Raw genomic sequence first — 26,744 nt, 5'->3', positions numbered from 1 at the left:
CCATCATCTATCCACCTAGTAATTTCCTCATAGAAGGCTATGAGGTTAGTCAAACATGATTTACCCTTGATAAAACCATGCTGACTGCTCTTGATGACCCCCATGTCCTTGATATGCCTGGAGATAGTGACAAGAACAAGTTGTTCCATCACCTTTCCAGGGATGGAGGTGAGGCTGACCGGTCTATAGTTACCCGGGTCCTCCTTCTTGCCCTTCTTGTAGACTGGAGTGACATTTGCTATCCTCCAGTCCTCAGGCACCTCTCCTGTTACCCATGACTTTTTGAAGATGATGGAGAGTGGCCTAGCAATGACCTCCGCCAGCTCCCTCAGCACCCTTGGATGCATTCCATCTGGACCCATCGACTTATGGATGTCCAGATTACTCAGCTGATCCCTAACCCAATCCTCATCTACTATGTCAAACTCTTCATCTATCTTGACTACTTCTGGGGTTAAATGAATCTGGGGCTCATGCGGAAACCCTGCAGGAGTAAAGACAGAGGCAAAGAAGGCGTTCAGCACCTCTGCCTTCTTTATATCCTCTGTCACCAGGGCTCCCAGCTCATTCCTTAGTGGGCCAATATTGCCTCTAGTGTTAGTTTTGCTGGCTATGTATTTGAAAAAGCCCTTTCTATTATCCTTAACCCGACTTGCAAGGTTAAGTTCCAAGGAGGCCTTAGCTTTCCTAATTGCCTCCCTACATCCTCTGACAACAGTCCTATATTCCTCCCAAGTGACCAGCCCCCCCTTCCATGATCTGTAGATTTTCCTTTTCCATTTAAGTTTTCCCAGCAGTTCCTTTTTTAACCATGCTGGTCTCCTAGCTCCCTTACTAGATTTCCTAACCATAGGGATGCTCTGATCCTGTGCTTGCAAATAGTGGTTCTTGAATATTGACCAGCTATCTTGAGCCCCTTTATCTTCTAACACCTTGTCCCATGGGATTTCTCTTAACAGTCGATTGAGGAGGCCAAAGTTTGCCCTGTGGAAGTCCAGGGTTCTGGTCCTACTGGGTATTCTGTTCCTTCCACACAGGATCCTGAACTCTACCATCTCATGATCACTGCAGCCAAGGCTGCCATTGACCGCCACTGCTTCAACAAGGCCCTCCTTGTTGGTTAGTACAAGATCCAGCAGCGCTCCTCTTCTAGTCGGCTTGTCCACCATTTGCATTAAGAAGTTATCATCAATGCACTGGAGGAACCTCCTAGACTGTGAAAAGCTGGCTGTGTGAGTCAACCAGCAGATATCGGGGTAGTTAAAATCTCCCATGAGGACTAGGGACTGAAGTTGCGAGGCTGCTTTCAGCTGCCTGTAGAAGGCCTCATCAACCTCCTCGCCTTGATCAGGAGGTCTGTAGTAGACCCCCACAACTGTATCGCCCACACCAGCCTGCCCCTTAATTCTTACCCACAGACTTTCAACTTGCCCCTCATCAGCCCCTGCACAAAACTCAACACATTCTAGTTGCTCTCTCACATAAAGAGCAACTCCACCACCTCTCTTCCCCGCCCTATCTTTCCGGAAAAGCACATAACCATCCATGGCCACATTCCAGTCATGTGACCTATCCCACCATGTCTCTGTTATTGCTACCAGATCATTTTTTCATTTCCTAGGTTTAGGAGAAAAACAACATATAATATGTATAACATAAAAAAGCAACTCAAGCCACAGAATTATGTCCTTCTTTATGTTCATTTCAACTTATTTGAATTTTAGCTTTCTGTGAAACTTTGCGTGTCCATAAACTGTATTCTAGAGTGGGAGATTTTGAAGTCAGATGTGTAACCTCATGTTGCAGTTCACCAGCTCTCTCTGGAAGAATTTATCTAATTTGCTGTAGATTCAAGCATCTTTAGTTCAGAAGAGCAAAAGGAAGCATATAGTCACATTTCTTGTGACCTACTCCTTTTAGCTATTGGACTATTTAATCAGAAGTTGATAGATTACTTTCTGTTTTGGGTTTCTATATATTTAAACATTTTTTAAATCAATATAATTAAAATTACAGAAATATTCTCAGAAAATATTTTGAAAAAATTTTCTTTTTGCTAAATCAGGAAGCCAAAAGTAGGCAATTAAAGAATCTGGCTTTTCTATTGATCCTTCATTTAGCTTCCTCTAGTGTAAATTTTTTAAATATACTAATAATGTATTGTATTTATGTTACAGCATATTGCAATATTATGAAAAATAAATCTCCTTTATTCGAAAAGGGAGACACAATACATTACCTCATACAAATCTGAACAGCTTTTCAGGAACTGTTTCTTGTCTCCAAAACCATTCTGTGGCCTTAGGGCTTATTTTGTCTGTTCTGTCAGTGACCTGCTCTGAGTATGATTCCTGAAGCCCTTTTGCAGGGGGAATTTCTGGACATTTTTCACTCTTAATACTAATGAATTATCACCATTTCTCTGGAATACTAGGATGTGTTCCTGATACCACCAAAGAATTCCTATTTGATAATGGATAAATGATTGCAATGAGGCAAACCCCTACTTAACTGGACATGGAGTTTATGTTCCTTTTTATTTAGGTTCATGCTGACATTCATGAGAGTAGATTGGCTGAACACTTGTAGCTGGAAACAGGCTGAGCTATTCTTGTACATATACAGTGTTATGAAAACATCCTGTAATCTAATAGTATGGGAAGTTTTCCTTGATTAGGTTTCAACCATGGATGTACAGCTTACCTAGACTTAAATAGGTAGCCTTCAAGGTAGAGTTCAGCAAGGTTGTAACATCTGTCTCTGCAATTGGATAAGGTCACCTGTTCAGATTTGTACTGAACCATCTGGGATTCAAATTGCCTATGCTGTTGATGCAGAAACAATTCTGAGGTGACAGGTTTTATTAACTCAGGTCAGCACTGCTTGATTTCAGCTACACTGGCTCCTAGACAAGTTCAGAAAGAGCACAACCATTTCTTTATAGCCTTTAACACAACCTTAACCAACACAAGTTAAGCCATTCTTAACTCAAGGTCTGAGATTACTTCTGCACCCTATTCATGTTATCCTGCCCACTGTTTCCTTTGGTCCAGTTCAGCTTACTCACTCTCTTACTTTTGAAATGAAGATGACTGCACTTCTATTTTCTATATGAAAAGTTACAGCACTTTTTACTTCCACAAGTCTTGTTAAGTCAGAAGCTTATGCAAATAAAACACAGTATTTCAACTTACTTAGCGAGCCCCCTTTTTTTGCAATTGTTTGAAAAGAATACACAGCATAAGGTGGAGAAATCCCTAGAGATCCAATATAGTTGGTACTCTGGTAGAGCTGGTACAACCTTTTAAATCTTAACTGACTTTTCTGGAATTACTCATGTATTCTGTATGTAGGTTATAGCACCAAATGACAGCTGGCTCCATGTATTTCTGCTGCTAGTTGCCCTAGAGCAAAGAAGCCCATTTATAACCAAAATGTTGGAGACTGAGTGATGTCTAATTTATTCATTATATGATGTACATTATCCATGTGATCGGAGGCTTTCTGCTACATGAAGCATCACCTGGAATAAAGGAGAGCTGATGCTAAGAATAGCTGAAGTTTATGTACATATTGGCTTACCTGAGACAAAGGTTAGCCTTGCTGTCTTTGATTATATAGTCAGTAGAGCTCTTTTCCAGTTGCTTCTCTTTAAAAATCTCTTAAAACCTTACTAAAGTTGCACGTAATCTGCCCCTTTGGTAGTGCTGTGCATCCTTGGTAGCTGACTTCTGCCAGCAAATTTCACATCTGTGTCCTGTCTTGCAGTCACCTGAGTCCTGAACCTTTACTGCATGCTGTCAGAAATTAATGCAACAACAAAAACCCAAAGATCAGTCAAATTGTAGGCAAATTAAAATTAGAGATAGGATACAGATTTTTAACAGTGGTACTGGCTGGCTGGCTTTATTTTCCTTTCAGTTCTCTCTTTTTCTCTGGAATATATAGGCTTTAGTCAAATAATCTGTCTCAATACTCAGCTGTTGCTAAAGCCACCTTCAGACTACCTTACAGTTACTCTTCTAGCAAATATGACCTGGTCTGTTTCTCTAGTTTTTGTCTCACTTACTTTATCCTTTCTTCTTTCTCTCAGCTAAGTTTCCACCTGACATTTTTCTGTGTCTGCAATCTGTCATGCCTCTGCCTCTGCCACCTTCTCTCATTGGGTAATTCACCTTATCAATCACTCACTTGCCCATAGATTCCCTCTCTCCATATATTTCCAATTTCACGTTCTCCCTTCTAGCTTGTATGCAGTATATGTATACAGATACAGAACCACTTGCTTCTTCCTCCCTCCCCCTCTTACTAGGCTTGTATTTTACATGTGGCTCTACTTTCCTATTTACTGCAAAACTCATATTTCCTATTTCCTATGAACTCATAGCCACACTACTAAAACATAGATTCCAGTTAGTCTGAGCAGGGTTATTTTGTGCAGCACAGAGGAAAAGGGATGCTTGGTATTGATGTCTTCCTATCATTTCCTGTTTCTTCTGGACATATACTGACAGGCTTGGTTTTGGTAAGACTTTATTTTTTGGAATAAGGAGGTCATGACATAGGATCATTGGTTTCACACTCAAGTTCATTTGATCCATCTTCAATGTAACAGAAGGTTACTGACCATTGTCAGTACTTTTCCCATTGTGAGCATCATATGTCTATAGTCTTTCATCCTGTTAAAAGGAAGTGAAAGGCTGTGTGAGAAGGTTCATTTTATTTTATTTTTTTTTTAGTAAATCAAATTGAGTTTATCTGTCTTTTCAATTCTTCATGCAGTAAGTTGTTAGAAATTCTCAGTCTTCAGCTTTGGAACATTGGTTGTTTGAGGGTTAGATTTTATTAGAAAGATTTTATACATTTCTTTCTGCAAGCTTCCTGGTTTACTGTTCTCAGTCAAGTAATGCCACAATTTGTAAAGTTTGGAAGACTTCCACATTCAAAAAGGCATAAAAGCATATTATTTGCAATGTGATTCCTATGTATACATCAGTGAGTTCACAGTATCTAAATAAAATTATTTTTATCATCTTCTTTGTATGTGTTGAAGGAGTAAATTGCTTAAAAATTAGCTGTCTGCTGTAACCAGAATAATACTGTTTACTTATGTAAGAGATGGCATATGTTTCAATTAAGTGTTTGCTTTCCTTCTCTCTGGCAATGTCTATTTTTTGCCAGTTACCAGATTATGTAAACTCTTAGATTAAAGGAAAGATGATCATTACCCAGTCCACTTTGAAAAGGTATTCTGTCCTTTTAAGATTTCATTAGAATTTAAAATTCATTATCCCAAGATTCACTGTCAGACTTTGGAGATGTTATGTGTGTTACCATCTTTTGTAAAAAAGAAGGTATTTCAAGTTGGGTTTTGAGTCAGGGGCTTCCAGTCAGCTCTTGTTTTTCTATCTGTGTGTTACCAGCCTGCAAGTAAAGGACATCCTGAGGTCCATGGGTGCCAGCAGTGCTGTTGGTGTGCTCAGGATGCATTATTTGCTTTCTCACCCGAGGGGTGCTGGTAGGCCCAACATGAGAGCATTTGCTGTACTGAGAGTAAAGATGATGACTCACTCACCTTGGCTTTCATCCTTGCACTTTAGCAGTGTGTCAGTGCGCTCTGATTTTAAATACCTGGATGATCCACAGTTTTGGATTGTCTGAATCATACAGCTGTTACTCGTCCAAATTGAAAATAGGGTTGACGTGCTCTAAACAGACTGTGTTTTGCAGTTATGCACACTGCTGTTTTAAAAATTGCCAGAAATTTGTCACTGAAGAAAGAGAATGTATCAGATAACTTTATTCATCTGTTTAATTTGAACTGGAGAATTAAGAAAGAAAACTGGAGGTCAGTAGCTAGCAGTGAGTCAATCCTGGGTGCAGTACTGCTTCACATCTTTGTTAATGCAGCACAATGCATCCTCACAAGCTTGCAGATGATACCAGACTGGGTGGAGGGCCTGATACACCAGAGGATTTTGCTGCCATCCAGGGGGACCTGGATATGCTGGAGAACTGGGTGACAGAAACCTCACGCAGTTCAACAAAGGCAAAAAAGCAAAGTCCTGCCCCTGGGACAAAGCCAGGCACCAGAACAGGATGTGGGCTGCTCAACTGGACAGCAGCTTGGCAGGAAGGGCCTTGGACATCCTGGTGGACACAAAATTGAACATGCACCAGCAACATGTACTTGCTACAAAGAAGGCAGAATCCTGGGTGGCATTAAATAAACCACTACCAGAAGATTGCAGGAGGTCATCCATCCCTTCTTACTCAAATCCTGGAGTACTGGATCCGATGCTAATGTCCCTAGTACAAGAGACATGGACATACTGGAGAGTGTCTCACAAAGGGCCACCAAGATGAAGAGGGGACTGAAGCATCTGTCACATGAGGAAAGGCTGAGAGAGCTCTGAGTGCAGCATGGAGAAGTCACAGTTATAGTTTTTTGCCTTTAATTGCCATTGTCAAATATGCAGTTAATATTATCCAAGAAGTTAAGCACTTCATTACTCCTCTAAACAGATCAGTAGAAGTTGAGAAGCACCACCACAAATGATCAATTAAAAATCAAGTACTCTCTTGTAATCACTAGGAACAAGCTCTTTATTCATAATTTTTATAAAAACATGTGACAGTCATTCTGCGATTAGAGAAGTATATTTATCAATATTAACAATTTTCAGATAAATCTTTGTTTAATGTACACTATTGAAAATCATGGGTGAATCAAAATTCTGTGTGTGTTGAAGATTTTGAGTGATCCTACCTACATTTTGTTTGGTCTAGCATCCCCACTGAGTGATAAATATGAGTATTCTGTCTTGTGGTGTCTCACTGTCCATGTGTCTGTTTTTCTAGGAGGTGATTTCCTGTCCTTTTTAAGAAAAAAAAAGGATGAGCTAAAAACCAAACAGCTGGTGAAATTTTCATTAGATGCTGCTTCTGGTATGGCATATCTTGAATCTAAAAATTGTATACATAGGTAAGGAAAATATTTTTTTCTTAATATTTAAATTCTGATCATTGGAAATGCTAGCTTTTTAAGTGTATATGGTATTTATTTAACAACAGGAGTAATCCCTACAACTTGAAAACAAAAAGATACACTTCTGAAAGAAGATCATTGACACTTTTCTAATTCAAAACTGTTGTGTTAATTTAGATAAGGACTACATTATTTGATCTGTATAGTTTGTTGCTATCAAGAGAAGTTAATATTTTTTACCATAACAATATGTACTATGAGGATTGTAGTTCTTATATTGACAATGAATCAAAGCAAAAATCAGTGTGTGAGGTTTATGTCCTCTCTGAATTTTACCAATATTTGCATGACCAACGAAGAAGTTACCTTTGAAGTCTGTTTCAGAGAAATCCATAGGTATCTCAGCTACTAAAAGGGAGAGAAGCTACAGTTCTGTAAATTAGTGTAATGATTGCCTGGACTGCTTCCTCTAAAATATCAAATACCATCAGACAGTACAGAGGTACCTTACTTCTATTCCTACCATTCCTTTTTGTTGTTTCTTCTCCAGTTTGACTCTGCTGTGGGGCTGCTTGTACTCAAAGGGAAAGTACTTACTTCCCACCATTTTCTCTCAATATCATAGTATATAACCTGCTACAATGATGTGTCTGAAATACAAGACGTAATGATAATCCACTTAACTGAAAAAAGTATGACTAAGTTTTCATTTGTAAAATTGCTGACTTCTGCTTTGCATTGTAGAGTATTTGGAGATAAACTGTGTGCCATTTCTGTTACATAATCAGGCCATTTCATATTTAACACCATTCTGATGAATATTGTTATTGGAGACCTAAGTGGCATTTCTCTTAGGTTTTTATTAACAGTGAATTATTCAGTTGCAATTGTGCAAGTCAAGAAGTAGATTTATCTTTAAAAGCATGGTTCCAATGAGAGTAGGTTCAAAAAGTTATTTCTAGAACTTTACAGTATTATTGTGTAATTTATATATTTTTTGTTCTTTGTTCTCTTTGGCTTGATTTAAGGCAGTTTAAAGAGATTAGTAATCTTATGTACCATTTCCAAACTTGGAAAATTATTCTGAAACACAAGTTAATTGAAACACTTATGCAAGATGATAATATGTAAGAAACACTGAAACAAACGACAAAAAACCAAACCCAAACAAACTGACTCACAAAATCAAACTACGGAATATATTTTTTAGGAAATCTCAGAAAAGTATTGTAAGCACTGTGGGGATAAATAGAATCATAGAAAGGCTTAGGTTGGAAGGGATCTTAGTTAGATGATCTTAGATCATCTGCTCCAGCCTCCCTGCCACGGACATTCGTGCCTTTTAACTAGACAAGGTTGTGCAAAGCCTCATCCAACCTGGCCTTGAACACCTCCAGGGAGGGGACATCCACAACTTCTCTGGGCAGTCTGTTCCAGACTCTCACCACACTCATAGTGAATAACTTTTTCCTAAGATCCAGTCTAAACCTATTCTCCTTCAGTTTGAAAGCATTTCCCCTTGTCCTGCTGCTAGACTCTCTTATGAAAAGTCCTTCTTCAGCCTTGCTGCAGGTTCCCTGCAGGTATTGGAAGGCAGCAATAAGCCCCCCCCTCTTTTTCCCCCTGAATCTTCTCTTCTTCAGGCTGAACAATCCCAGCTCCCTGAGCCTCTCCTTGTAGCAGAGGTGCTCCAGCCCCTGGATCATCTTTGTGACTCTCCTCTGGACTCATTCCAACAGATCTATGTCCTTCTTCTAGTGGGGACACAAAAACTGGACACAGTATTTGAGGTGCGATCTCACAAGTGCAGAGTAGAGGGGCAGAATCACCTCTCTTGATCTGCTGGCCATGCTCCTCTTGGTGCATCCTAGGATACAGTTGGCTTTCTGAGCTGCATGAGCTCACTGCCAGCTCATGTTGAGCTTCTCATCAATCAGCACCCACAAGTCCTTCTCCTCATGGCTACTCTCAACATGCTCTGGAACCAGCTTGTAATTGTGTCTGGGACTGGCCTGACCCAGAAGCAGGACCTTGCACTTGGACTTGTTCAGCCTCATGCAGTTTGTATTGACCCATTTCTCAAGCCCATTAAGGTCCCTCTGGATGGCATCCCCTCCCTCAAGTGAATCCACTGTGCCACGCAGCTTGGTGTCATTGGCAAACTTTCTGAGGGTGCATTCAATGACATTGTCCATGTCAATGACAAAGATGTTACATGGCACTGGACCCAAAACAGACCCCTGAGGAGCTCCACTTGTCACTGATCTCCACCTGGACGTGGAGCCATTGATCACAACTCTTTGAGTGCGATCTTCTAGCCAGCTCCTTATCCATCAAGTGGTTCATTCATCTCAATCCATGTCTCTCCATCTTAGAGACAAGGGTGTCATGTGAGATGGTGTCAAATGCCTTGGACAACTCCAGACATCAGTTGCTCTTCCCGTATCTACTAGAGCTGTAACTCTGTCCTAGAAAGCCACCATATTTGTCAGGCATGATTTGCCCTTAGTGAAGCCATGTTGGCTGTCACCGATTACTTTGTAGTTTTTCCTTTGCCTTTAGTGCAGATGCCAGGAGGATCTACTTCGTGATTTTACCTGGCACAGTGGTGAGATTGACTGGGCTGCAGTTACCTGTGATTTCTTTGCTCCCTTTTTTAAAAAAAGGGGGTTATATTTCCCATTTTCCAATCTGTGGGAACTTCTTGAGACTGCCACAACTTCTCAAATATGATGGTTAGTGACCTAGCAACTAAATCTGACAGTTCATTTAAGACCCATGGATCTATCTCATCAAGTCCCATGGACCTGTGCACGTTCCTGGACCTGATCTTCACTTATCCGGAGTGGTTCTTCAGGCTTCCTGACCCAGCCATTGCATTCTCTGACTTGGGCTGTGTAGCTGACTTGGGTGGGTTATCAGTAAAAACTGAAGCAAAGATATCATTGAGTATTTCAACTTCTCTTCTTCTTCAGTAACCAGGTCACCCTCTGAAGAAGACTCACATTCTCTAATTTTTCTTTTTTCTCTTACGTATCTGTAGAATCCTTTTTTCTTATCTTTAATGTCCCTGGCCAGATTTGACTCCGTCAGGGCTTTAGCTTTTCTAACTTGGTTTCTGGTTTCACAAACAATTTCCCTGTAATCATCCCAGGTTCCCTGTCATTGCCTCCACCCTTTGTGGATTTGCCTTTTCTTCTGATACCTTGTTTTTAGGGATGCAGTGCCATTGGACTTGGAGGAGGTGATCCTTGAAAGTCAACTAGCTTTCCTGGGCTCCCAGTCCCTCGAGGGTCTTATCCCATGGTATCTGACCAAGGAAACTTATGAAAAGGACAAAATCATCCCTTTTGAAGTCAACAATTTCAAGCTTGCTGAGCAACCCCTTCTTTGCCTCCCTGAGGATTCTGAACTCCACCATCTCATGCTCACTGCAGCCAAGACTGCCCATGAGCTTAACATTCCCCACCAGTCTTTCCCTGTTGGCGAGTACAAGGTCTAGCATGGCACCACTCCTTATTGGTTACTCTATTGCCTGGAGGAGGAAGTTACCATCAATGCATTCCAGGAATCTCCTGGATTACTTATGCCCTGCTGTGTTGTCTCTCCAACTGATGTCAGGGTGGTTAAAGTTGCCATGAGGACCAGAGCTTGTGCACAAGCAGCAACACCTGTCTGTCTGTGAAGGCCTCGTCCACTTGGTATTCCTGGTCCAGGACACTTTAATGTCCTCTTCCTTTCACCGTGGTCCACAGGCACTCAGTCTTTTCTTCATTAGTCACCAGGTGGAGCTCTATCCATTCTAATTGTTCTTTGCCATAGAGGGCAACACCCCCTCCTTGCCTCACCTTCCCTGCCTTTCCCTCCTGAAGAGCTTTTACCCTTCTATTCCACACACCACTCACAGGAGTCATTCCACCACATCTCCATGATGACAGTACTGTCATAGCGCTGCAGGAATACAAGCATCTCCAGCTCCTGTTTATGTGTGTGTTTGCATAAAAGCATTTGAACTGTGCCCCTGATTAAGTGTCCAGAGCCCCTGATGAAGTAAAGTTGCATGATCCCAACACGGTTTTTTGGGCCCGGGCTCTGATTCCTACCTGACCCTTCTCAGGTGTTCTTACACTTTCTAAACCACCAAGAGCCCTTGCCTCTTTGTTTCTCATTGTTTCCCCATCAGCCATCTCAACTGCAGTAGCAGAGCAAGAGTTTTTGCTAGGACACTGTCTTACAAACCCTGGCATGCTAGCCGCTGACTTATTCCTAGCACTCCTACATTTATCCTGTTCACCCTTCAAGTCTAGTTTAAAGCTGTGTCTATGAGCCCTGCTAACTCCTGCTCCATTATCCTTTTTCTGCTCCGGGACAGGAAAGCAGGCTTGGTGACCTGTAGAGCAACCCATGATCAAAAACCCCAAAGGCCTGCTTATGACACCATTCCCAGAGCCATGAATTAACTTTTTGGCTCTTCCTGTTGATCCTCTCATTCTTCACTGCTGTTGGAGGGATGGAGGAGAAAACAATTTGGACTCCTTATCCCTTACCCAGTTGCCCCAGGGCCCTGAGATCTCTGTCTTTTGATTTTGGGCTTCTTGAGGTCACTTTGCCCCTGTACACCTGAAAAACCAAGAGCAGGTAATGATCGGAAGACCTTGCCAGAGTTTGAAATTTTCCTATAACATCCTTTATCTGGGCCCCAGGGAGGCAGCAGATTACATATGAAATAGGTCTGGTCTGTATATTGACACCCCTCAGGAGGGAGTCGCCCACAACAGTGACCTTCCTGTTTTTCTTTTGGGGCTTAACTTTGATAGTTTGCTCAGGGCGAGTTGTCCTTGTTGGCATTTTCGAGAGTGATCTTCCTCCTCAGCTGCTGGTTCCTCCCCCATACCTGTTCTGACTGCAAGGGCACTGAAGGCAGTGTGTTGCTTAAGGGACCATGCTTGCTCTAGCATCAAGGTCCCAGCATTCTGTTAATTGAATGTGTTTCAGCCTGGCTGTGTTTGCAAAGAAAATAATGGCATCAAAATTAGTGCAAGTAACAGCATTAGTAGTTTACACCACCCGTATAAGTGGGGAAAAGTAATAACTGAATAACTAAAATTTAGTAGAACAGTGTTGTGCAACGCTTTATTAGGTAACTGCAGTTACTGAAAAAAGTACAGTATTTATTCATTAAATGATAATCTGATGCCTGCAAAATACAAGTAACATAAGAAACATTTTTTGCAGAAGTGTTATCCCCACCTATACCCCATGCCCTTTTGCCCTTTTTTTTTTTTTTTTTTTTTTTTTTTTAACACTGGAAAATGTGTTTCCTTAATAATGTCTGGATTAGTACTTCTCTGACTACTATATATCTACCATAGATGGCAATGTGTCTTCAGTGAATCTCTGAAAGATACGTTGGCTGTTAGCAATGGTTAGGAAAAGCTTTTATTAAAGCCTGTTTATAAAATTAAAAGTGATTCGGAGAGAACACGTATGTGGCAATGTCTTAGCATATGAGAATTTCATTGTTTTCAGTTACAAAGCTGGGTACGAATGTGTTGTATACATTTCAAGACAGAAGAAGAGCTATATTCTAATATGTTTTGTTAGTGCAATAAACTTGCCAGTACACACAACCTGGCTTACACACTGTATGGTATAAGTAAGGAAGAAGCTCTTTGAGTTACTAATACTCATTAATTGACAAATGTTTACTCTAGGAAAGCAGCTCATAACATTTTAAAATTAATTTTACCAAAGACTATACTGCATTTTAGAATTAAGATACACAAAAGTTTTTTAGGTCTGTTCTGTGTTTAAGAAGTTTGAGCATTTATCCAGGACTTCTGGGCACAGGGCAGCTGGGGGGGGATGGTTGGAGATACATTTGTCTAGAAACCCTGTCTTCGAGAGTAGCATAGAGCATCTGTTGCTTGCTGGGTACTTTGAAGCTGTTCCACAGGAGCAGGTGCAGCACTCTCAGTGCTGTGCTGCAAATACATTAAATAAGGGAATGGCAAGGTAGCAGGGAAAAGTCAAACAATAGCAGGTTTTCTAAAGGACAATAAAATGTTCTTTTTTGTAGGAAACTGCATCAACTTTTTTTTTACCCCTGGTAAAAAAAAGGGGGTAATAAAATTAACTACAGAGAAAATGGATTGAGCAGTGATTTTTAAAATATTTTGTTTAAAAGCCCATGTGCTTTGGTTACTAGTACTTAAGAGGGAACATTAATACCTATTTAGAAGTAGTTTCTGTTATGTAGGTTGTGGTAAAACAAAATCGGTCTGATTCAGTCTATTGTTTTTCTGCAGTATTCTATTTTTTGTTTTAAAGACATTCAGAATCCTCACATGTTTTCACAGTAGTCTAGGTGACTATGATTTAGTACCATGTGCACTTGAGTTGATAAACTAAAGGCTGTGCAACAGTTTTATGAAAATAGTTTTTAATGCCACTTTTTTAAAAGTAGCTCTTTACAGTGGCACTAGCTATGCTTAACATTTATATTTTAAAATTCTACATAAGTCTATACTGGCTTTCTGAAATTACTATTTGAATGGTATTTTACTTAGTCTTTCAGTAATAGTGTCAATGTCCCATGGTTTTTTATCTTTTTTAGTTTTTTTTTAAATTGTCTCTAGTATTTCAGTAGGTGCAAATATAAAGTTAAAACCTGTCAGACTTTGAATGCTAAATATAGGCGAGTGATTATTTGTTCTTCCTTTTCATCTGCTGTAGCATCCAGGTATCGCTTGTTCTTTGCTCTTTGTTCTGTTTAAAGAGTAGAAATGAGTGGCCTTAAAGAAAAAAAAATCTGCATGAAAAGATGTTGTTAAAAGAAATAAAAGACTTCTTGAACACAGGCAGAAGAATGTAGTCATTTCATCTATTTAATTACACAAGGTAGAAGAATTGGTTTTTGCTTTTGATTTTCAGAGTATGCTATTGTTAGTTCATTTTTTCCTGCTAATTAGAAACACTGTATAAAGATGGAGATGTGATAATTTCACTTGGTTCAATAGGCATTTATGTGTTGTCTTTTTTTTCCCTGTGTTTGATTTGCATATAGTGTATGCATTTGTCCATAATTTGGTTTTACTTTCCAAACTAATCCTGTTGGAGTATAGGACAGAACTACAACTACCCAGTTCCTAGATTTTGGACATACCTATTGTTTTATTTCCTCCTCTCTTTACTGCCATAATTTTGTAATGAAAATAATTCAAATTATGGTAGAACTCAATTGGAAAGCTATTTTATAATTGAGAGAAGCAATTTTATATAGGATTTCCTCTGCTTTTATCATTTGACAGTCCGTACAACTTTTCAAAATCAGAGAGACAGATCATTAAAATATTTAAGTGTGGAAAATCGTGTTGTATCTCTATCTACAAGTAAAACATACAGAATTGTAATTGAAACCAGCAGAAATATTTTTCTTTATTTCACTTAGCTGCTCTACTGCTTTACAGTGTTCTGCACAGTTTCTCTGCTTTACTTGGGAAGCATATTGATTTTTACCTTAAGAACTTTCCAAGATACATTAAGAACCACTTTTTAGTTTTTTAATTAATTAAATGTGAACCTCATAAAGTCCAACTAAGCCGAGCCCAAGGTTCTGCACCTGGGCTGGAGCAATGCCCAGTGTCAATACATGCTGGGGGATGAAGGGATTCAAAGCAGTCCTGAGGAGGAGGACTTGGAGGTGTTTGTTGATGACAAGCTCGACAGGAGCCCAGAAAGCAACCCTATGCTGGGCTGCATCAAAAGAGGTGTGCCCAGCAGGGAGTGGGAGGGAATTGCCCCCCTCTACTCCGCTCTCATGAGACTCCACCTGGAGTCCAGCACTGGAGCCCCCAGTGCAAGGACACAGAGCTGCTGGAGCGAGTCCACAGAAGGGCCATGAAGATGATCAGAGGGCTGCAGCACCTCTCCTGCAGCAATGGGTTCAAACTGAGAGAAGTTTCTATTGAACAAAAGGAAAGAATTCCTTAATGTGGAGATGGTTACACCTTGGAAGAGGTGTCATCTAAGGAGGAGAAATGGGTCAACACAGCTTCATGATGGAGCAGTGGTTGCCATATAGGAGCAGATCAGAGCATTATATACCAAGTTTTTAAAAACAGGTTTTCAAGGTTATTTCCTGCAATTTACAGTTGTCTCCACTGTCACACTGGTAAATTTGATTTGATCCTGAAGAAATCCATTTACAATTAAAACATTATGGTATTGTGTGTGTGTGTGTGTTGGTTTTATTTAACGTCAGTACCACTTTCTAGTTGATAAATATTATGAATTTACAAGTATTCTGACAAAATCATTTTAATAAAGTCTTTTATATAGTAATAAATCTAGGGATAATAGTAATAATAATAGCAATAACTCATTTTGTGAGAGTGACAGGTCTGCCTGAGTAAGTAGTGCAAAGTAAATAATTAGAGTACAAGATACTGAAGCTAAGATAAAAATAAAAAATAACTAGTTGTGGGATTTCTGTTGTGATTGTGGTGATCATAAAGTCATACAGATTTCCTACACAGTAAATACATTCTCAGCACTCTTATAGTCCTGTTACAATTGAGAGTAGCGGATGAAATGTAAATAATTTCTACAGGAAATGTAAAAAGTTTACTGACATCTACTGTTTAGGGAAACTAGCCTTAAGTTTGCAGTCTGTGAATTTCTGTCATGTGTTACATAAATTCAGTAGAAGCATGTACTATAGAACTATTGTCAAGATACAAGTACAGAAAAGAGAGAATATTTCATATTTGCAATATGTGCAGCACTAATTAGGTTGCTGTGCTTTACAGCATCTAGATATTTCTACCTCTTATCTTCATTTTAGTTGCAGGGGATTCTTTTTTTTAACAGGTCCACTTTCCCTTAGCTTTCATTGTTCTCAACAAGAATTTTAATTTCTGTGACTTAGTATTGAACTTTTAAGAGTCAGAACAAGAAGTTGCAGTGTGCCGTCAGAAGTGTGTCTCCAAGTACTGCTAGTTTGTCTCTGCCAGTTTCTCTAAGTAGGAAAAGACTTAAAAGACTTATTTGCAAATAACCCTGACATGGTCTTCCAGAGAGGAAAAACTAATGCAACCTAATGTTGCACAATGTAAACATTTATATACTCTTTTCAGGAATAGTTACCCACTTGGTTGAGGTATCTATCTTTTCTTTAAACAGTGTTTTTTTAATGGGTATAAAAGCGAAGTGTGGAGAACACTGTAGCTTCAACAATAATAATTTGGAGGAAATTGTAAGGTGGGGCTTTTGAAGTATCAAGAGCTACCAAGAGAAATCAGTATCTGACCAAGGGTCCTAAACTCCTTCTGAATTTCAGTAGTAAATGAAGTGCTGCAAATTTTTACTGCCAGATGAATGTTTATTCTATTAGTTGGACGTTAACTAATTTGCTGTTGTCACTGGCTATCTGGTTATTTTAAAATAGTGCTTTGCTTGCTGTCTTTGAAGAAAGAATTTTGCTATAAAATTGTAGTGAAAAATGTACTGATCCCACAGAGCAAAGTCTAAGTGAAGGAAACATTGCAAAACCACTATTGTGTGTTTAAGTGCATTAAATATGACTTGCTAAGCTGAAAAAAACAGAAAAATTGACATGGACCTCAACTTGGAAAAGATGTAGAGCCTTAGATGATAATGACTGCTTTTTCTATACTTCATTACAGTCACAAGTTGTTGTAGTCATTGCTGTGAAGCCAGAGCAATAATTCTCCATTTACTGTATTTTGGACTTAAAAGTTTCATATTAAAGAGAGTTCAGACATCCCTTTGTCAGGTACCCTTAGATGCCAAATACTTCATAACCAGGAGATGCGAACCATATTTGTGGCTGACTATACCACTGATGGTGTTTACCACAGGATTTTTAAAATCTGTTTTGAATAATCTGTATTTTCAAAAAAATGGTCTGCAGGATTTCATTTTTGCAGTGGGTAAAGGAGGCATTAGTGATAGATCATAAGTGCCTAATTAAATTGTAGAATAAGACAAGAAAAAAGATAATTTAAGAGGAAAGGAAGAATTAGTTATGGAGTTCTTCTTTGAGCATAGATGCTTGACCAGAAGGTAAACATGTGTGTCAATATTTGTTTAGTAAAGCAAGAGCATGCTTTTTTTGTACATAATTTTCTTTTCTTTAGGGCATAGCAGTTTTGCTTTTTGATTTCTTCTAGCAGAAAATTGTAAATAGTGTTTCTAGAAAAGGAAATATACACTAAGATACTGGTTCAATATTGTATTCATTTCCTGTGATACTGATTCTAGGCATTCAGAGGAATGTACCCCAGTTGTCTCAGACAGTAAACAGCTTTTATTTTAATAAAAAAATCTTAAGACATCAATGGTAATGTATAATAATTTCCCAATTTGCATTTGTGAGGAAAATAAACGTATTTCCCTTTTCTAATTTTTCTATGCACACACATGTATATTTATATATTTAATTTATATATTTATATATTTATATATTTATATATTTATATATTTATATATGCATACTAGGTTACACCTGTTTTTTTTTCATGATACAAGTGATAATTTATCTTAATGGAGTTCTTCCCAGTGCCTCAGGAGGTTTTTCAGAAGTGGCTCTGAGCTTTACATTGATGTAGTTCATTACAGAAGTATTATGTTAAGTGTTGTTGTGTTGCTGTGTACGTAGTTAAAAATAGATGAAGGAAGAATGTAAAATGAGTTTTAGTGTGCCTTCATGAAAGAAGTTAGTTTTAAAGTTTATAAAACTAAAAGCATTGTTTTACAGAATATATTACTTCTGCATGATCAGATTTCATATTACTCTATAAATAAAATAATGAAGAAAATGCTATCTCCCAGTTTACTGTTGATCTTTCTTTGAGAAACAAGACATTTTTATCATAAAGCTGAGAGAAATCTGGGTGAAGTTATGCAAGTTCAGCTAAGTTCAGAGGTAAATTTTTTTCTAGTAAGGAGTGCTCACAAAGATTCTGAATAAACTTAATACATCTTAAAGGGATCACAATTGCTGAAAATAAATCAAATATACACTAAGCTAAGTGCATGTTATGCTCTCTCACTTTTTGTCATAGGTGTGTAGTTCTCAGCCTCTTTCTGTTTTGTATGGCAGAATTATAGCATAGGGAGAAACTTTTATGAAATATTTTTATGTCATTGTGAGTATTGATTGAAACAGGGACATACTCTTTGTCAAAGACTACTTTAAAAATCCCCTAGGCAAGGCAGTAGGTAGTGAAGGCCTTGTTGGAATGTTAACTGGTTCAAAAGATTGAGGGAGATTTTTAAGGTACCTGGAGCTGTGAGAATTTTTGAATCAATGTTACAGTATTTTGTTGTTTGCAGGTTTAAGCAGAGTTTAGTCAAGCCTGACAGAAAAAGCTCTTGACGAAGCTAGGGGTCAGATATTTCATCAAGTCTCATGGGTGCTGGGAAACAAAAACAGATCAGTGAAATAAGGGCCAAGTCCTAGTTTTGAAAAACTATATATAGGAGTTGGGAGGGCTGAAAAAGTAAAAATAGTTTGTTCAATGTTTTTCTATTGGAGTAATTTCTGGAAAGGATTTTAGAGGTCCCTAGGTTTATAAATGCTTAAACAAGGAGTTTTTACACTTCCCTGCTATGTGTATTGCATCTTAATAGTTATTTGGTCATAAGGGGAAGTTTAGGCTTGATGTTAGGAAACATTTTTTCACTGAGAGGGTTGTCAGGCATAGGAATGTCCTGCCCAGGACAGTGGTGGAGTCACCATCCCTGGAGGTATTTAAAAGGCATTTGGACCTGGTCCTTAAGGACGTGGTTTAGTAGGTAGATAATGGTGTTGTCAACTGGATGATATTAGAGGTCTCTTCCAATCTAAAACATTCTGTGATTCTGTGAAATATCACCATTCCCATTCATTAACAAATGAACTGACTGTCCTTCCTGTTTGGCATCAGAGACCTCATTTTCTCACTTTCAGGAAGTTACCCTTCCCAGTGTTGCTTGTGCAGACCATCCTCTCTTGCACTTTATTATATGCACTGGTTTCTTATCCTCCTTGCAGTCAGAGATGGAGTCACCAAGTCCCATTCCATCTTCATTTTCTTTTACTGAGACCATCTTCGCTTCGCTGCCACATTACAAATAATCCTTATGGAGGTTAATGTAACTGATTAGATAAAATAATAGTCATGGGTATGAGTTTAATAGCTCTATTGGAATGGTTGCACAGGGGAAGTATTAAATCCTCTCATTTTTGAAAGTTTTAGGCCTAAGCATGACAGAATGCTGAGATATTACACATAAACTGTGGTATTAGAAATGTTGTACCAGGTGATCCTTGAGATCCCTTCCAGCCTGGCATTCTGTGATTCTATTAAATGATCGAAGATTATCCTGTTCCCAAATGGGGATTCTGATCATCCTAAACAGGTGGCAAAATGGAGATCACGGGATCTCCCATGATGCTATCATGCTATTTAAGCTGAATGCAAGTGTGAAATAATATTACTGTGATTACAGATGTATTTCCTTATTTTGGTTATTTATTATTGTGTATTATTTTAAAAGTTGTTTTGTTGTTAGGTTTTTTTTTAAACTTCTGTATATATCATTACTTTTCTGTAACACAGCAGGACTCCAGTTGTAAATTGAATCTAGTTGTTTATAAGTTTGTAAGCAAATAAGCATCTTTCCTACCTCAAGAGCATTGTATGCTTCAGAGAAAGTCAGGCAGAGAGGGTAACTGGGGAGGGGGAGGAAGGGGCAGAGAAAGATATTTGGTGCTCCGGATGAGGCTTAAACTCACAACCTTGGCATTATAAGTACTGGGTATATTCAGAGTGCTGGGTTAGTTTCTTCCAAGAGTAATCTAGTTTGCATGCATCAAAATAATTTATCACCAATGAATGTGTATAAAGGGCTCAGAAGATTCACATCAAAACTGCCAGAGCTCTAAAACAAAACTTTAAATCTAGTGTAGTTACGCTTGAATATCCACATAAGACAATCTGTGAGCATATTAGCTATTTAAGCTGAAAATAAACATTGTAAATTTCGCGTGTGATGTTCCTAAAGTTTTTTATTTAATTCTGTTGCTTAACAGTGTTCTCTCTTAAAACATTTCCTGTATTATATTACTTTAAGATGGGAATAAAATATTTTTTATTATGTGGTATGTTAGTACATTACAAAACAAGTGAATGAAATATACAGATGTTATTATGTATGTTAACATATTAAGATGTATTAACATTAGTATGTAAGGTAATATTTAAGAAACATTAACATTCATATCATACCACTAATATGTATATGATATATTAATATTAATTATGTATGTTAGCATATCATTAGCACATCATTCCAAATGTGTGCTGTAGAGAAGCCACAGTACCTCTTTTTCCAGATATACATGCAGGCTGCCCTCTAATCTAAAAACACATGCTTGAGATAGTGGAAGTTAAAGGAAGGCAGTCGATTTTCTGAACTTCTCATCCATCACTGTGACAGAATTCCTTTTCCTGTAATACTGGGTACCTTTTTTTTGTTGTTGGAAACTAATGCTCGGATAAGGTGGACAGAGAGAAGAAGGAGAAAGTGCTCTCATTTCTCACTGTCTTTCATAATCATTACAACATATTTCACAGTGCTGCTTCGAATTCTGTTTTCCATAAAATCTGGTTGATTAATCTGTAGGTTTATTTCTGTGACCTGAGAGGGCAGATTAACTTTGGCTAGCTGCCAGACTCCCACCCAGCTGCTCTTTCACTCCCTCTTCTCAACTGGACAGGGGAGGAATTAAGACAGAAAAGCTCATTTGTCAAGATAAAGGCAGGGAAATCACACACTGATTATCATCACAATAGAACAGACTTATCTTGGGGAAAATTATATTAGTTTATTGCCAATTAAAAGCGTTGGATGGTGAGAAATGAAAATTTAAATACCTTTCCCCCTCCCCATCCCACCATTCTTCTGAGGCTCACCTTTACTCTTTCATTCCTGACTCCTCCACCTCTTCCCCCCAGAGGATTGCAGGTGGATGGGAATTGTTTTCCAAGAGGTGCCACCGTCTTAGCTGAGAGGCTCAGCCATTAAAATTACAAGTACTTTCAAATATGTAAAAATATGGGGGCTTATTTCTTGTTCTATCTTAGAGACCTGGCTGCAAGGAACTGCTTGGTAGGTGAAAGCAACATTTTGAAAATAAGCGATTTTGGAATGTCCCGACAAGAGGATGATGGTGTGTATTCATCATCAGGCCTAAAGCAGATTCCTATCAAGTGGACTGCTCCAGAAGCTCTCAACTATGGTAAGGACATACCTGTATCTTCTTGAAAACAAACAACAATGCTAAAAAAAAAAAAACATTAAAAACCCAACAACAACAAAGAAACAAACACACAAAAACCAGACAGAAAAATGAACACCACAATCAAAATTAGTGTAAGAAGCACCAGTACTGCACTATGGGAAGTATTTAAGTATATGTATTAATGTTTAAAATAATTTTAATATCTGTAGTCTTGCTTAAGTTATGTCAAAAACTGGTTTACCTTCAAAATGAATAAGGCAGCAACATCAAAATTGCTATTGTGCAGCAATAAGATAATACTTTGTTATGTTGCTGATTCATTCTAGTAGACTACATCATCAGTCATTTAAATCATAACAGTTAGCAAAATGAATGGCAAGTTCTGCATATATAAATATGTGATTCTTCTAGCACTTCTTTGAAGATGGTGGAAGGTGTTATTGTACTAGAACACAGTTAGGTAAGTCATTGCACTGGAGAAAACTGCAGTGGCTGATGTAAATTTCTTTAGCTGCAGCCTTTCTTTACCTGCATTTTTATATATTGTAAGGCTGTCACCTCCAGGAAAAAAAAGATCCACATTGGTAATGGTTCCAGAAAAGAAACAGAAGCTGCTGTATTTACCTCTTTAGCTTAAATGAAACTAAAAAAATTTCTTATAAGTAAAGTGAGCTGCAACAAAGCAGTATATTAAATGAAGGATGCCATGTTTTGGATGTGGTTCCTTCAGCCTGTTCTCTGGTACTTAGAAAAAAATTACTATAAGTTCCGGATTTTTAAGTGCCTATTAATAATTCTGCCATCTCTTAAAAATTTTTTTTTTAAATAATGCATTGGAAATCATAAATTGGTGTCTTACAATTTATAGCAAAATACTTCCTTCCATTGGCGCTTTTGCAGGACTTATTGCCATAATACAGTGAAGTAAATCCTCCCTTTGTAAGGTTAATAATAAATTTAGTTACAGTAATTGATCCTGTATGATAAGTTACTCTAGGAATGTAAGTGTTGCTAGCATTCAATGAGTTACACACTTTTCTATTTCAGGTGTTTGCTTCACCATAAAAGCAGTTCTGAATTTTTATTATAGTGATTTCCGTAATCTTTACACTTTGTTATATGATGGAAACCTATCCTTCATAGCCATATGCAGATCAGTGGACTACATTAAGCAGAAAACAGGCTTTTGTGACAGCACCTTGCCTATGTAATTTTGAGTCTTTTTTCTGCATAGTAGAGGAGAGGATAGTTAATTAACATCTACTTATTTTGTGTTTCCTAAACTTAATACATAACTCAAACAGCTTTAAGTGATTTTCTGTTGTGTTTGGAAAAACCTGTTAATTTGTTCAGCTGTCTAATATTCAACTTTAAAAATGTAATAGGATGTTTGTGTGGTTTTGAAGGATTATTTTTCTTCTGCTCTCTAAAAAGATGTGAGTAAAAGTAATTTGATTGTTTTACCATTTACCATCCTAATAATATGCTCATATGTATTGAATTAATTTGTATAGGTAATGCTGAAGGCATTTAAGGATATCAGAGTGAAATAGAAGAGAATGTGCAATATTTCAGAATTAGTTTACAGCCACTGTCCATGTCCTGTTTTCTTGAAAAAAAACCAACTAATCACCTAACATGTAGCTACTGAAAAGTGTTAAATTACTGGATGCCAAACTCCTGAAGAGAGTTGATAAATAAGAAAACTGAACTTTTTCTGTTTTCTTTTTTTTTTTTTTTTTAGGGAGATACACATCTGAGAGTGATGTATGGAGCTTCGGAATCCTTTTGTGGGAAACCTTCAGTTTAGGAGTATGTCCATACCCTGGGATGACCAACCAGCAAGCAAGAGAACAAGTTGAGAAAGGTAGTTAGTTATTCACAGGGATATAAAGAAATGCTGCATAGATACATAAGGGTGTAGTTCTTACTGTATAAAATAGCAAAGAAATAACATAAAGGTTATCCAGCAACAAAACCACCATGAGTTAATATACTGACTAGTGAGTGAAGGGTTGGAAGACTGACTTTTGATGTTGCAAAACTAAAAGGTGAGATGGAAAGGAGGGATTTACTGCTGTCCAAAGAAGAGGCTTTGCCAGAATTAATTAATTAAGATTATGCTAATGCATGTATATAGATTCTAACCTGCCAAAAGAAAAAAAATCGTATAATTTCATCTTCTCTATGAAAGCAATTCAGACAAAAATTTAGCAGCTATGGTGGACAGTGGTAAGGTAGTTGAGCTTTAAAAGCCACATTCCTCTTACAAAATAACCAAAAGTCTTTTATTTAAAGTAGTAAATAACTATGTGAAGGGTTTCAGGACTTTGATTATTTTCACCATCTTTTGTGACATTTCAGAAAATTTAGTCCTATATAGAGTACAACTGTGTAGTTCATTATCAGGTTCTAAACTCGTAAAACTGCTAAGCGAGTTTTTTAACCCCAAGCAATTAGTTTGTTGACTTACACAGATTGCCAGTGTTTGTTATAAGCACTGCAGATGACCAGAGTTTCTCCTTAAAAGGCAAAATCAGAAGATCTAATGTTTTGCAGAGAAGAGTGTTTGTAAAAACAAGTCTTACTGCCTAAGTGCTGAGATTCTGTTTTGATCCACTGAGTATAATAATCTCCTGAAACTGATAAAATTCAAATGTTTAGAAGTATCTATACTTTTTCAGCTATTTATGCCGTGGGGAAAATAGTCCTTTCTTATAAATTATATATTATAAATTATAAATTATTTTTCTTATTTTATAATGGAATTGTAATCTCTTTTATCGGCCTGTTTTCTTGTTTTTTTGTAAATAATAACTCTCTGTTATGACAGTCAGTTAAGATGCTCCATACTCTGTTCATAATCTTATCTATCTCAGGTGCTCAATCAGGAGGAGCTTTCAGTTTAGTTAGTCACTTGAATGACTGCTTTAAACCAGGATAATTTCTATTCAAAACAGTTATTTATAATAATTTCCTTTTAAGGACAAAAATTATCGAATCGCAGAATGGCTACAATTTGAAAAGACATTGAAGATCATTTAATTCCAACCTCCCTGCATGAGCATGGACACCTCCCACTAGGCCAGGTCCCTCAAGGCTCCATCCAACCTGGCCTTCAGCACTACCAGGGAGGGGCAGCCCCAGCTTCCTTGGGCAACCTGTGCCAGCATCTCCCCACCCTCACAGGAAAACATCTTTTCCTAACATCTAACCTAAATCTCCCCTCTTCAAATTTGGAACCATTTTCCCTTGTCCTCTCGCTACACACTCGTACAAAAAGCTCTACCCCAGCTCTTTTGTAGGCCCGCTTTAGATGCAGGAAAGTCACTCTGAGGTCACCTCAGAGCCTCCTCTTCTCCAGGCTTAACAACCCCAACTTCCTCAGTCTGTCTTCACAGGGGAGGTGCTCCAGCCTTCTGATCATTTTTGTGTCTCTCCTCTGGACACATTCAAGGAGCTCTATGTCCTTCCTATGCTGCGGACTCCAGAACTGGACACAGTACTCCATGTGGGGTCTCACAAGAGCAGAGTAGAGGGACAGAATCACCTCCCTTGATTTCCTTGTCTGAGCTTCTTTTGATGCAGCCCAGGACCTTTGGCTTTCTGGGCTGCAAGCACAGACTGATGGCTCATGTTGAGCCTTCTTCTCAGTGCTGTCCTCAATCCTTTCTCTTCCCAACCTGTATTCACTCATGGGATTACCCCAACTCAGATGCAGAACCTTGCACTGCACTGTGTAGAACTTCATACAGTTTGCACAAGCCCACTTCTCGAGCCTGTGAAGGTCTCTCTGGATGGCATCTCTCCTCTCCATTGCATTGTCTTCACCACACAGTTTGGTGTTTTCAGCAAACTCACTGAGGGTGCATTCAATTCCACTGTCCATGTCACCGACAAAGATGTTAAATAGCACTGGCTGCTATAAAAGCGGTTGCTGCATTCACTGTTTTAAAGAAATAGTTTCTACAGAAAAATGTGAAGGAAAGCATTTTTACCTAGTTTCTTATTAGCTTGTCTGTAAGTGTCCTAACACCCACCTGTTCTCTTTTGAAGTTACATGTATTAATCCAGCACTTAGAGCAGCACTTACATGCAATATAACAAAGCAAAAATATTTCTCATATTTACCAGTTGTATGAGGCCAGTGTCATTTATATTCTGCTTTAGAAAGAGAGATGCAAAGACATGTGCGTTAAGTCTGGAGTCAGAGCTGCATTTAGGTATCCTTTGCAGAGTCCTGTGTGTGCTTACTCACTTTGCTGTCCACTGCCTGCCATTTGTTCAGAGACCTTCTTAGGGTAAATACTCCATAGAATCAGTCTAGAGCCAGGTGCCCAGGACCATATCCAGATGGCTTTTGCAAACCTCCACCAACTCCCTGGGAAACCGGTGCCAGTGCTTATTCACCTCAACAGTAGAAAAATGTTTCCTGATGTTCAAGAGGAATGTCCTGTGCCCATTGCCTCTGATTCTGTCTCTGGGCACCAGTGACTCCCACACCCTGCCTCCAGATGTCTATAGACATTGACGAGATCCCCCTGAGCCTTCTCCAGGCTTAACAATCCCAGCTCTCTCAGCCTTTTTCATATGAGAAATGCTCCCATCCCTTCATCATCTTGGTGCCCCTTCATGGGAGTCTCTCAAGTGTCCACATGTCTCTCCTGTACTGGGGAGCTCAGCACTGGACCTATCATTCCAGGTGTAGCTTCACCAGTGTTGAGTAGAGGAGAAGAATAATCTCCCTGGACCTTCTGGCAGCACTTCTTTTACTGTAGCCAGGATACCATTATCCTTTGCTGCAAAGACACATTTGCATGTTCAACCATTGGTCTACAAGAGCTCCCAGGTCCCTTTCTTTCCAATCTGCTTTCCAGCTTCTCAGCCTCCAGCACCTCCAACTGCCTGGGGTCATTTCCATCTGCACTCTGCCCCATCATACGGATTGTGAATGAAGATACTCAACAGGACTGAACGTAATGTGGACCTTGTTACTGGCCTCCAACTATACTTCGTGCCACTGATCACCTCCTCAGGGGACTTGCCATTCAGACATTTTTCAATCCACCTCACTGTCTGCTCATCTTTCAGCAACTTCTTCATGAGGATCTTACAGGAGGCAGTGTTGACAGCCTTACAGAAGTTCCCTTATCTAACAGGGCAGTCATTAAATCACAGAAAGTGTCAAGGTTGGTCAAGCATGACTTGCCCTTAATCAGTCCAGGCTGACTACTCATGGTGACTTTCTTGTCCTTCATGTGCCTGGAAATGGTTTCCAGGATTAGATACCCCATCACCTTCCCAGGGATCAAGGTGAGACTGACCAGCCTGCAGTTTTCTGGGTTCTTCTTTTTGAAGACAGAAGTGATGTTTCCTTTACTCTAGCCTTCAGGCACTTCTCCCAATCACCATGATAGATAAAAGGTGCTTCGGAGTGGCCTTGCA

At 38.7% G+C, this 26,744-nt stretch overlaps 1 protein-coding gene across 3 annotated transcripts in view; it reads left to right on the top strand.

Moving 5' to 3' along the window:
* FER (FER tyrosine kinase) overlaps positions 1-26,744 on the top strand; it is a 112,733-nt gene that overhangs the window by 82,197 nt on the left and 3,792 nt on the right. For all 3 annotated transcript variants that reach the window (XM_071731201.1, XM_071731200.1, XM_071731202.1), the window contains 3 exons: positions 6,862-6,985; positions 21,142-21,296; positions 23,044-23,166. In XM_071731201.1, the coding sequence (XP_071587302.1) occupies positions 6,862-6,985; positions 21,142-21,296; positions 23,044-23,166 (402 nt within the window). The remainder of the gene's footprint in view (positions 1-6,861; positions 6,986-21,141; positions 21,297-23,043; positions 23,167-26,744) is intronic.

The sequence above is a fragment of the Heliangelus exortis genome, chromosome Z (genome assembly GCF_036169615.1).
Source record: "Heliangelus exortis chromosome Z, bHelExo1.hap1, whole genome shotgun sequence".
Lineage (NCBI taxonomy): Eukaryota > Metazoa > Chordata > Aves > Apodiformes > Trochilidae > Heliangelus > Heliangelus exortis.
This window is presented reverse-complemented; position numbering and strand designations above follow the sequence as displayed.